We start from the raw sequence: 12,838 nt of genomic DNA on the forward strand, positions 1-12,838 counted from the left end.
TTAATCAGAGATAAAACAACTGAATTTAGAATCAAAATTATTGAGCATACATGGAAAACTCAAGAATTTGTTTCAAATGTGCTTCTCTTCGAGCGTAAAAACCCGAGGCTGAATCCCATTACACAAAATTATACTCTACTGGAGTTCGAGCTTTTCGCATATCATTGCCAGTTACTTATTCCCTTGTAGTGTAAACTCGGCTTAAGTATAAACGAGTTGAAAATCTTATTTTCAGATTTAAAATGTAGTTTTTAATTTTGGATGCTGCAAAAATTATAAAATAAAAGAAAATTTACGTGCCAAATGTACTACAATAACTTAAAAACAAAATAAAAGCTAGAGAAACATAAAAACGGCAACGTTGGTTTACAAATACGCATCAGTATCAACTTTTGTAAACCAAGTGATTTGTTTGTAAATAAACAAATTTTTTACTTGAGATATGGTCTCAACGAGGGGACTAAAATTAAGATTTTTTGAAGGAGAAAGAGTTCTATGCTACGAACCGGATCCTACAAAAGCGAAAGTTTTATACGATTCTAAAGTAAGCATAACCTCAATTGAATGTGTATGGAGTTTATTTTTCCTAATCAATACTCTATTTTAATCTTTTATCAGGTACTGGATATTGTTTTCAATAAGGACCACAGGGGACGAAAGAGTATAGAATATTTAATCCACTTTCAAGTACGTAGAAATGGTCAACTTTCCCCTACTTTTTATTGTAATTAGATGACATGAAAAGTTTATAGTAATTTTATTATCAAAATATAAATATTTTTTAATTTATTTACTATAATATGCGATTTTTTAATTTATAAAGTTGAATTATTGATAAAAATGATTAACTACCTAATTTTAGTAATTCATATGTGTTTAGGGTTGGAATTCTTCTTGGGATAGATGTGTTAGTGAAGAATTTGTGTTGAAAGATACACCAGAAAACCGACAGTTACAAAAAGATTTAGCCGAAAAAGCCCAATTGCAATTGTAATAAGTATTTCTCATTCAAATATCAAATTTTCTTATCTTATTTCTTTGTAGGGGAGCTTATTTGTATAGGAAAGAAAGGAAAAAGAATAGAAAACCTGGTGATAGAGCTTCAGCATCAGAAGATGGTAGTTCTAGTAGTCCAGGAAGGATGGATACAGATGATGGTCAAGGTACTTATAATAATTTAGTTATGACCTAAATAAATATTATTGTTATTAGGTATAACTAGCAGCTCGGAAGATGATTCATCTACAGAAGATGAAACTATATACATAGAATTAACAGCGGATTTACGGAAGGTGATCGAACAAGATTATTATATGATTAAAGAAAAAAATAAGGTAAATATATGTAACAGTTAACTTTTTAATATAAAATTTTTATCATAAATTTTCAGTTTCTGAAAGTACCAGCTGAACCAAATGTTGCAACCATTTTGGAAACTTATTATCGCCATTATGCAACCAATCAAATTTGTGGATTGACAGAAAAACCTGCCGGTAGGTATAGGAATCCAAGTAATCAACAACTTAGTGGAAAGACCAAATCTGAATATATACAAAGAAAGTAAGTTGATTATTTAATAATTCACTGTACTAACCCACATTTCTTATGTAATCTTTATAATTATCATGTTTCCTTCTTAATATGAGAAGAAAATTTATACTAATGTGAAATTTAACACTTTAAGAGAAGCCATTCTAGTGAAACTTTCTCCTTGGACCAAATTGGTATTTTTTCCAAAAGTTGTAATATGTTCTTGAAAAAATTATCATTAGTTTTACCTCTAGGAATTGGCACTTTAGACATAGTTGATTGATGTCACTTCAGCTTACAACCAGCATCTAGTTTCATCATATAAAGGTGTGGATCAGTATACTCAGTTACAACTCCAAATTGCCAAGACTCTTTATAATTGAGATAAAAGCGCATCTGGCCTCTCATCCACAGCCAAGGAATTTTTAGGCATTGTAGCTGATTTTGACTTTTTTGGGGGGAAAATAGCATCAAGTTCTGTCCCTAATTTCTTTCCTAGGTAGGATTGAGATGGAGAAATTCCTGGGGCATGAACTACTAAAAGAATATCTGTTAAATGATAAAATGATATTGAAGTAGAATGTAATTAAACTGGATGAATCCCGTACAGAACCAACATGGACGGATTTAATTACAGCTTATGTCTAGCAGAGGACTCAAATGAGTTGAATGATGATATAAGAAAATCTGACATAAAGAAACCTGATTGATTTAATAGCAAATGTATTAGTGCATTAAAGAAAAAATTTGGAATAGCTTGTGAAAAAAACTGAGGAGCCTTTTTGGTAGTTCAAACGCAATCTTAAAAGCTGCATAATTTCATAACGGTAGCCGATATTCTACAAAAAAAAATCAACTGTAAGATTTGAATATAAAGAACTAGTTTTGTAACTCGGTAATTTGAAAGAAGGAATTTTTCTTAGACTAAAAATTGAAAATGTTACAAATGAACTACTAAAAGAAATTCTGTTGAATTATAAAATGATATTGGAGTATATATCTACAAATAGCTCGTTAGTAGTAATTAAATTTAATGCAGTGAGTTGAACAATTTGAATTTTGGATTACATTATTAGTTAAAATGGAACTGGGCAGACCACATAGTTAGGTTTGTGAATGGACTCTGGGTAAAAAAGATTCTGGATTGGAGACCTCGTCAAGATGCATATCATAGGGTAAGTCCATCAATACAATCAAACTGGTTGAATGCATAGAACTGACACAAATGGATTCAATTACTGGAGGCTTATGTCTAGCAGTGGACTCAGATTATCTAAACGATGATGATATTAGAAAAAACAAGGTATAAGAACCTAGATTTAATATATAGCAAACTTGTTAGTGAATTAAATAAAGAACTTGTGATAACTTATGATGAAAACCAATGGAGGCTTTTAGGTGGTTTAAAAACCATCTTAGAGGCTATATTAGTTTATAATGGTAGCTGATATCCTTCCATACTTACTGGATATCAATTATTCTATAAGAAGTATGCAAGTAATTTCAATCATCAATAAAAATTCAGCTGGAAGATTTGTGCTGATAATTATTGTTACACGGACTACAGGGAGACTTCACAAAATATTTTTTTGTGGTGCAGTGTAGATAGTATAAACCATTATTTGGAGTTGAAAATTGGATTGAATGGGCTGATTTTGTAAATTAAATCGCTGAATTAAAAGAAGGCATTTTTTAGGCCAAAAATTAAAAAAAAAACAATAGAAATTTCAACAAAAAAGAAGTTGTTTGTATAAGTAATTGTATGAAGAAAGAAGTTAAAGACTTGTTAAAATAATATAAAACGATGACATGTAGAATGTATTTGAAGAAATAGCTAATCTTGGAATGGTAAATAAATTGTGTTATCAAGATAGACCAAAATATTGACATATTATTTTTCATGTAAAATAATTTGATAGACAACAAAGCAAAATATTAATTATTATTTTCTCTCACCATACTTCTAAATATTTAAACCTACATTATGTTTTTAGAAGTATAAACAATAAACAATTAATAAATTATATCTATGCAATCCAAAAAAATGCAAATACAAATTCTCATCTCTAATATATTGAAATTTCTTTTTTTAATACTTTTCAGTTTAACAGTATGTAGAGAGGTACTAGATGGTTTACGTATATATTTTGATTTTACTTTGAATGATTTATTATTGTATAAAGAGGAAATCGGGCAGATTGCCACAAAGAAAACTATTTTTGAACCGTTCAGTGGCGATCCAAAAAATATGTAAGTGAAGTATCATCAAAATTACATTTATTTCGATATAATTATTTTTTATAGCTATTTAAAAGTTTTATTTGTAGATTAAAATCTCAATGTGATATAGGTAACGATTCGAACAATGGAGATTATTTAGGACAAAATGGTAATGATACTGATAAAATAACAGCTAGAAGAAGAACTTTGAGGTCGAATAGAAGCGATTCTCAAGCTAACGGTAATGTCTCACCTCATGAAAATAGTAGCAACAGTAATTACAAACCAGCTTCGAGGTAAATAACAAATTATCCAACGTAATAATTACAATTTCATATTGATATAATTTTCTTATAGTGTTACCAGTGGTAGTTCAGATATAACAGGACCATTATCTAAAACGTTAACGTGGAAAATCCTTCCTGATTATGCTTACCATCAGCAACCGCCTCCTCCTTCATTAGTTTATGGTGCTACACATTTGGTACGATTGTTTGTAAAATTACCAGAATTATTGATGTCCACTAATATTCCCGAAGATAAAATGAAGTTGTTAATTAGACATTTTGATCTACTTATCGAGTAAGTTTAAAATATTATTATGTGACTTGCTTTCATTTTTATTTTCCTTTTGTTTATTGATAAATACACTTTTATCTATGAAATATTGTTGTCGTAAGTTGTAGGAGTAGAAAATATTCCCTCGTAATGTTGTTGTATATACTTACTTTCATATCGGAAACTGAAAATCTGTATGACAAGATTTTTGATATTTTATTACATTTTTTTGCACTTATTGGAAGTTATTAGGTAATTATAACCCTAGAAGTACTCTAAACATCACAAGGAACAATCTCTTGAAAGTACAAAGACTGGCTTGGGATCATGAGATCATGTCCAACAACTAGAAGTAAACCTAAATCTCGTACCTCTTCATATAGTAGTGGAAAACGGAAAATACGTCACTCAGAATGTACAGAGATGGAATTAGCAAGGAAAAAATGTCCATAAAAAAATTACCAAACCTGAAACATGCGTCAAGAAGAATATCCAAAAAAATTCAACATTGAGAAAAATTAACCTCTATACTAAGCTGTAGAAGCAAATAGGATCAAAACACCATACGAGGAATGAACATAAATGCCATCAAATGGTACAAGAATCACCATACACCAGCTTGAATAGGAGTCTATGGTCCTAGAATCAAGCATGAAAAATGTGTCCAGTTCATTCTAGTTAGGGTCTATAGCAAACAGGAAATCATAGTCCAATAGCCAAGGAAAATAGTTTGGGCTTCCCTGGACCAGTTAAACAAGCTAAGTAATAAAAATAGTTACCCTGTAATGGATCCCAGGACACATTGGAGTGTAGGAAAATGAAATAATAGACAGACTCGATAAAAACAATTTATAGAACCTAAATCCTTCAGTGGTATCAGCTACAGAATAATAGAAACAGCATTGGAAAAGTAAGTAGGTAGGGGTAACACCAATTACTGGTAGAAATATACATGGAAATACTCTCCTGGGAAAATATTGTGACGGTTGTTGAACCATAAGCCATAAAAAAATAGTCATATTAATTAAAGGCCACGATAAATCAAAAAGCGTGTAATTAGAGACGATTAACAAACACGTACCGTTAGAAACGAATAACAAACAAAATAGTTATCTTTAGAATATGAGTGTTAGATAGACATTATGTATGCCTTTAATGATGATTATATTGAGGTACCATATAATCTGTGATCCAAAGGATCTAAAGTGTCCCCCCTATGATTACAGTTGATCTGTTAATTCCACTCATTTTAGAAAGTCCAGAATGTGGGATGGCTTTAATTGCCAAAGAACTTCGTCTTCTACTTCATAGGCACCCAGGTGTAGTGCTCTGGAGCTCTGTAGTGTTTCACACTTCGAGAGAATGTGGATAGAGGTTTGGTCCTCTGCGCAACAGAATCTGCATTTTCTGCTAAGTCTAACCTCTTTATGTGTCCATTAAGACAACAGTTCTCCCATAGGTCTCCCATTAGTATAAGTAGGTTGTTCTTTCTCACACAGACACATTCAGTAGATCTTATCTGGTTATAGTGTGACTATTGTTGAACCAGAAGGTTAATTGTAGGCCACGATACATAAAAACGTGTAATTCGAGTCGATTAACAAACACGTATCGTTAGTAACGAGACCTTAAAATATAATAGTTAACTGGTTAAAGTGACTTTGCTAAAAACATCTATGAAAAAATTGTACTTGTATGTAAATAGCTTGAATCCCACTCCAGGTTGCACTTTTATCAAAATTCGTTCGTGGGACTGAAACAAACCAATCCAGTGATATCCTCGTTTCTTGGGGTGAATCAGCGCCAAAGTAGATTTTTTAGGCATTAAAATCACGGCGAATTGTTTTTTTTATGTTCGTGGTTACTCCGCAATGTGAAAATGAAAAATTATTTATTTTAATAATAGATTTACTAACATTTGAAAATTTATGACATACGAATAAATAATTCATTTTCAAAAGTTCACTGTCTACATTTTTTTTCGTCTCTAAAATTTTGTCATTTCAAAAACTTTGCCCTCAAATCCCACCCTAGATCCGGGCTTCGCATCCCTAGACGTAAATCCATCATTGTTGACATTACTCAATTGAATGTTATCGTTACAAGATTTGTTATATTTTAGCGTCTCGATTCTTAACGAAAAGTGTTTGTTAATCGACTCGAATTACACGTTTTTTATATATCGTGACTTACAATTAACCTTCCGGTTCAACAACAGTCACACTATAACCAGATAAGATCTGCTGAATGTATCTGTTTGTGCAAGAACAACCTATGTGTACTAACAGGAGACCTGTGGGAGCACCGACGTTTCAATGGACACATAAAGACGCTAGACTTAGCAGATAATGTGGAGTGCAGATTCTGTTGCGCAGAGGACGCAACCTCTATCCACATTCTAGAGCACTACACCTGTGAGCGTATGAAATAGAAGACGAAGATCTCTGGCAATTAAAGTCATCCCATATCCTAGACTTTTTAAAAGAAGTGGGATTGATGGATCAGCACTGAATACTGGGCATCGCAGCAAGAAAGAAGGACACAATAGATCCTTTGGATCACAGAGTACATGGTACTTCAATATAATACATTATTAAAGGAACACACAATATTTATATTTTATAGATATCCATTTTGAAATTACAAATTTATTATTTTACAGCCCCACAGTTCAACAAAATCATTATGTAATGGTTTTCATTATTTTTGTAATCTCCCCTTTGTAATATTATCCATTATTGCTAAATTATTTATTATTTTTTTAAAACGTTGGTTTTAGTTGCATCTTTCCTTGCATTTTTTCCAATAATCCATTAATTTTTAAACTCACAATAATAATAATAATGAAATAACTTTATTACTTTGAAGACCCCCTTTTCTATTTTACACTTAAATTCAAAATATATTCTTTTCAGAATAGCAAATTTGATATTTTACATCCCCAAAGTTCAACAAAATCTTTCTCTTTCAAAATATGATGATCCTCAGTATCTTTGTACTTTCCTTTGTAATATTTTCTGTTATTGCTAAATTATTTATTATTTCAGTAAACAATTTTTGAACTCAATGATAAAAATAAAATAATTGTACCTCTTAACATATTTTCTATCATTGGGGAAATATTTCTAATGTTTTAACTGGCGTCCAGGTGTTACGAAAACCTTTCTGTTTATAAAGTAGTTCAGTGTAGTGGTTCGGAATCAAAGGAATGTCTTAACTAACCCTTAATCATTAAAACTAAGTTGGAAATTCTGGAATCGCTAATACTGAACATAAAATTACACTATCTGGTCTTTCGCTGCTTCTAAAGGGATCTATTTTATGTTTTTTCAGATATTTGAATGATCATAAAGATTGGTTCGGTGAACATCAGTACATTAACTTATTTTAAGTTCATTAAATAAAAAAATACTTATGATATAGACTGAAAAATAGCTAAAAATATTTCTACATGTGTTATATATTTAATTTTAGTATAGTTTTGTCTGTGTCCACTAGAAATAGTTATCTTTTTAGCAAACCATTCTGTATAAATAATTTAAATCTTGTGATAAATGGTTTATTCTGAATATATTTTTATAATTATATGTGTTTTATTTCCTGCGAATAAGTTTATTTATGGAAATATCACAATACTCATTTCAAAAGTTGGGAATAATCTTTTTCACCCTGTATACCTACCAAAAAATACAAATTTGGAATTTACAAACAAAAAATAAATTTATATTTTTAATATAATTTCTAGAATACGCGCAACCTTTTCAAAACGCAAAGAATAAAATAGAGAGTACATATGTTATTTCAAGGTTTTTGTTTGGTTTGACGTGATTATTGAAACTTTTAAAAAACGCGCTACCTTTTTGAGACGCGAAGTGTTAGTAGTATAAATTGCGTTACCTTGAAGAGAAAATTACATCGACAGTTTTTGAAGTCTGGTAAAATTCATACTCAAATGTTGTTTTGAATTTTAATTGAAATGAAAAATCTTTTGTAAAATTTAAGAAAACGCGTAACCCTTTGGAAACGCACACTCTTTTTACAAACATAAACTGCGTTACCAGGGAAATTGCATCGGTAGTTTTTGCAGTTCAATACAACTCCTCAAATAGTTGAATTTTTTATTGAAATGAAAAAAAATATTAGTAATTTTTTTAAATTGCGTTACCTTTTCAGGAATACAGGTTAATTTTCACCTGTATGATTATAAAATGTATTCAAATATTGAAATTGAAGGAATTTCGGTGTAGTTTTTGTTAAATTTTACAAATATCTAAAAGATTGGAAATGCTAGTTGAAATCAATAGAAAAAAATAACCTTCTGGAAGTTTAGACACACACTGCATTACCTTGTACCAACCAATTGCATAAACGGTCCCTTCAGCCACATAATTATAAATAGTTCAATTATGCATTACCTTTTTATAAATAAAAAAAAAGTTTCATTAATGGTACATAAAACATTCAATTTATTTCCTAAAATATGTTCAAATATAAATAGTTAAATTTATTTCAGTTTTTCTTTTATTTGCAAAAACTTTTGATATTTTTGGTTAATTTTTAAAGATGATAACTTGTACAGAGAATTTAGTAAAGTTTAAAATACTTCAATGTACACACAAGTACTCAAAAATTAATTGCAAAAATTCTCAATTATCCATTACAAAAATAATCATTTTCCTATTTCCTTGTTTTCAAAGTATCAAAATAATTTTTGATCAAAAGTAACAAGTTGAATATTAGAAAAAATATATTAATCGTTCTTTCCTACTGTACATAAACATTCTAATTGTATAATTATACATTTTAAGCAAAATACAAGACTAATCAGGAAAAAAATCTATAATAAAATAATTACCCACCAACTATTAACTACATCCAATTTACAAAATGGGTTTTAATAATACTCTTGGGTATCGGTGATTCTATAAATACTGAAATCATTTATGGTAATGAATTTCCCATGTCGATTGTTAGTCATTCCATTCTACTTCACTGAAATATTAAATGAAAAATGCGGAATAAAGTTGAGGTTTTATCCTTTTGTTTTAAAATCTCATTCTCATACATTTAATAAAAAAAACTGTAGCGTATAGTAATTGATTGTGTGAATAGTTCAAAGAAATATGGTACTTACTCAAATGAATTTACCAGAAAATAAAAGAAACTATCATGTAAACTACCAGATACGAGAATAATTAATAAATGTAATACCTACGTCTTATATAAGTACACGTAAATGGTATTTTCATTTCGTTTGTTCTTTCAATTTCTAATTAAATAATTATTCATAAAGAATGTTACATTTAAAATGATATTCCAGCAATTTCAAATCTTCAAATAATATAAATATTTATCATATACAAAACATTTACTAAAATCTAAAAAATGTATGTAATAAAACTTGGAATTAAATGTCAATTTTCGAGCATGCGCATGGAACTTAAGAACGAATACACCATAGAGTTAATGTTAAAGATAGAGAGGGTAGCTATAAGAGCTTGTTCTAGAGGAACCGAACTGCTGATATAGAGAGAGATCATGAGTATACCACGAGAACTCTTCCACTATGAATAGAACGGTTCACTTTCATTAATCCCACAAAATCCAATTTTGTGACGTCACAAATAACAGCAAGAGCGTCCGTTTCTTTTGCTAGACTTATAATTTTTTTCAAACTTAAGAAGCTATTCACATTATAAAATGAAATTTCCACGAAACAAATCACATTATTAATTATTTAAGTGAGGCAATGTCGTGTGATTTGCGATGCCAGAAGAAAGATTTGTTTGAGTAAAACCGTCCATGGATCGAGAGGTGGGAACGGCAAAAGGGGAGACTAACAAGTTATGATTTCAAGAGTGAGTAGAGAGAAATAAAGAGGTCCAATAGTACCATTCCCTTTAAATGCCGCTCTCTCTATCTTTAATATTAAATCTATGAACTAAACAGAAATAAGTTTTGTTCGCGGTAGAGATTTGTAGTCCGGCGCATGCGCATTCGTTATGTTTGCACTTTTTGTGATATTTACCCCGAACTAACTTCTAACCTATGCATTTTTGTACGTATTTGTACAATAAAATTGCGGTAGCAGATTTTGTACTTACAAACATCAAGAATTAATCTTGATTATTCAGTTAGGTGAATACTATTTACAGTTTATTTTCCTAGGTAGTTTAAATGTCAAACGAAACGTCATAAAACGTTCGTGGACGAATCCATTTCCAGGACACATTCTGAACAAAGCATGCGCATTGGGAACGTTCAGAAGATATTTAGAATGTATTCGAAATTTGTCAAATTAACTACTGCGAACAGAGCTACTAGCTTCGTGTTTGTTCCAATAAGTAAGCCAGGGTCGATTCGAAACTAATCTGGGATTTTGAAATGAACATTCCCAATACGATAAATTCATGGATGTCTGTTATCTTTTGGAATATATATTTATCTAACGATCTTAAGATTAGTCTTATATAATGAATAATTGGCCCTACAGCTTATGATTATAGATTTTTTTAAACAATTATTTGTAATTTTGAACTAGATAAAATGTTTTTAAAATAAATTTGTTGGAACTATTCATATATACTTACCTCTCGGATTACCCACGTAAAATTAATTGAAATTAATAAAAAAATAATAAGAAATCTTTGTCTAATTATAGTTTGCTATTTACTATTTACGAATTAATTATCATTCATAGAATAAGCTGAAATGTTTCACATTTGCATTGCCTAAAATTTCAATATTATGAACCAGTGGAAAAACCAGTAATCTCTACCTACCTACTGAAAGTCATCGAAGGTCAAACCGCCGTGGTACATTCCTCAATTTCTTCATATATACATGGACGTTTAAGAATGGCTTCCAGGTGTTTGGAAAGTGATATAATAAAATAAATTTCTTTAATTTCTTATGTTTTAAACGTTTTATATATGTTTATGTTTCTAAATCGTATTGATTTTAGGTCTCTTCTATTTTAAAATTAGTTTTTTTTTCGAAAGGCAAATAAAAATATTGTGATAACGACTGAAAGTAGTAGAAACATCAAATTTGTATCTGTTTTTCAAAAATTTTGCTTTCTAATTATGATTGTTTCTTTTTCTATACAGAGGGTATCGATTTGGAGTCGTAAAAAATTCCTATTCCTCAATTTAAACATGTCTTGATCAAAGTAGTCTCAAATCGACGACGTAGTACGTTTTTATAAGATAAAATTTCTGTCGACATGAAGAATTTTGTAATTTTTTAGTAAAATATATCGAAATCATTGGTCATACATCTTACAAACCCAAAATCGAAAGTCAGTCGTTGTATTAGTGAGAATTAGTATTTAAATAACTGGTACTAAATTAATATTTATTGCTAGGAGCAATAAAAAAGTTTCAACAACAAATAAATTTATTGTAAAAATAATAAATTCCTATATTGAAGACAATACTGGGACTTTTATATGGAAAATCGGGATGGTTACAGCCCTCACTTGAATTCCCAGTTTTTGGAGTTGAGTTGAATTTCTTTATTTGAAACTCCAACCTGGAAGTTGGAGGGCTGCGGGAAACAAATAAAATTAGGAAGGAAACGGAAACACAGATGGAGATTACTGAAGAAGGAACCAGTAGAAAGAACTTTAAATTACTTTAAAATACGAATTTATATACAAAATTTACTTAAAACAAAAGGAAATGCATGGAGATAACCTGAATTTGTGAGTTCAATACTAAAAAACAGTTCTTACGCCCACGTTTTTGATTTTTTTGAATTTTGAATTCGGTACTTACCTTTAAAAAAATAAATCTCACTGTATCCTTAAATTATAAGTTTCAGTTACTCTATTTTTAACAAAACAAAAAACTAAGGCCTCAACTGACTAACATTTGGCGGAAGCTGACGCAGTTTCGTTACTTAACGGCCACACCTCGTATAATAGAAATAGTACCTTAATTCATAAGGTTCAAAAAACTGCTTTAAATAGCAACGTTTTTTTATTATTTTTTATAATTTATACAAATGTTGGGATTTCCGTTTTATTAAAAGAAAAAACAAATCCCATTTCATACATAAATAATTAGTTCCGTAAGGCAATATAACAAAACTAATTCTTACAATCTTTCCGATGAAAAAATCTGTGTATAATGAGATTTGAAATTCCCGAATTACTATAATAGCTGCTTTTTATTTACATGTATATCGTCACATCAAGTTACCTGCACAATATTTGACGTCATTCAAGGTAATTTTATTCATTTATAATTTCCCATTCATAACTTGGAGCGCAATGTTGCAATATCTAACTTTCTTATGATTTTCAAATGAATTAGTTACATAATATTTTTGTTTACATTGTTTTTATAAATAAATAACAAGAAGTTACGTGTTTATAATGTATATTTATTTAATTAACATGATTCATAAGACCAAATATAAGATTTAATACAATGTAGGTAGTTAGAAAAATAAAAAGCTATTTAATCAATAAAAAACTAAAAAAAATTTGTAACATGAACTGCCGTGGATTGTAAATAATTATTTT

The 12,838-nt window shown here is 29.7% G+C and overlaps 1 protein-coding gene across 1 annotated transcript; it reads left to right on the forward strand.

Moving 5' to 3' along the window:
* Positions 1–185: 185 nt before the first annotated feature.
* On the forward strand, positions 186–7,893 carry LOC130448608 (male-specific lethal 3 homolog). Its single transcript, XM_056786037.1, has 10 exons — positions 186–544; positions 619–687; positions 881–990; positions 1,045–1,163; positions 1,213–1,334; positions 1,391–1,560; positions 3,634–3,780; positions 3,858–4,046; positions 4,108–4,332; positions 7,642–7,893. Exons 1-10 carry the CDS (start codon positions 443–445, stop codon positions 7,697–7,699), a joined length of 1,311 nt encoding a protein of 436 aa, XP_056642015.1. The 5' UTR covers positions 186–442; the 3' UTR covers positions 7,700–7,893.
* The last annotated feature ends 4,945 nt before the right edge of the window (positions 7,894–12,838 follow it).

This window comes from Diorhabda sublineata, chromosome 9, assembly GCF_026230105.1.
Source record: "Diorhabda sublineata isolate icDioSubl1.1 chromosome 9, icDioSubl1.1, whole genome shotgun sequence".
NCBI lineage: Eukaryota > Metazoa > Arthropoda > Insecta > Coleoptera > Chrysomelidae > Diorhabda > Diorhabda sublineata.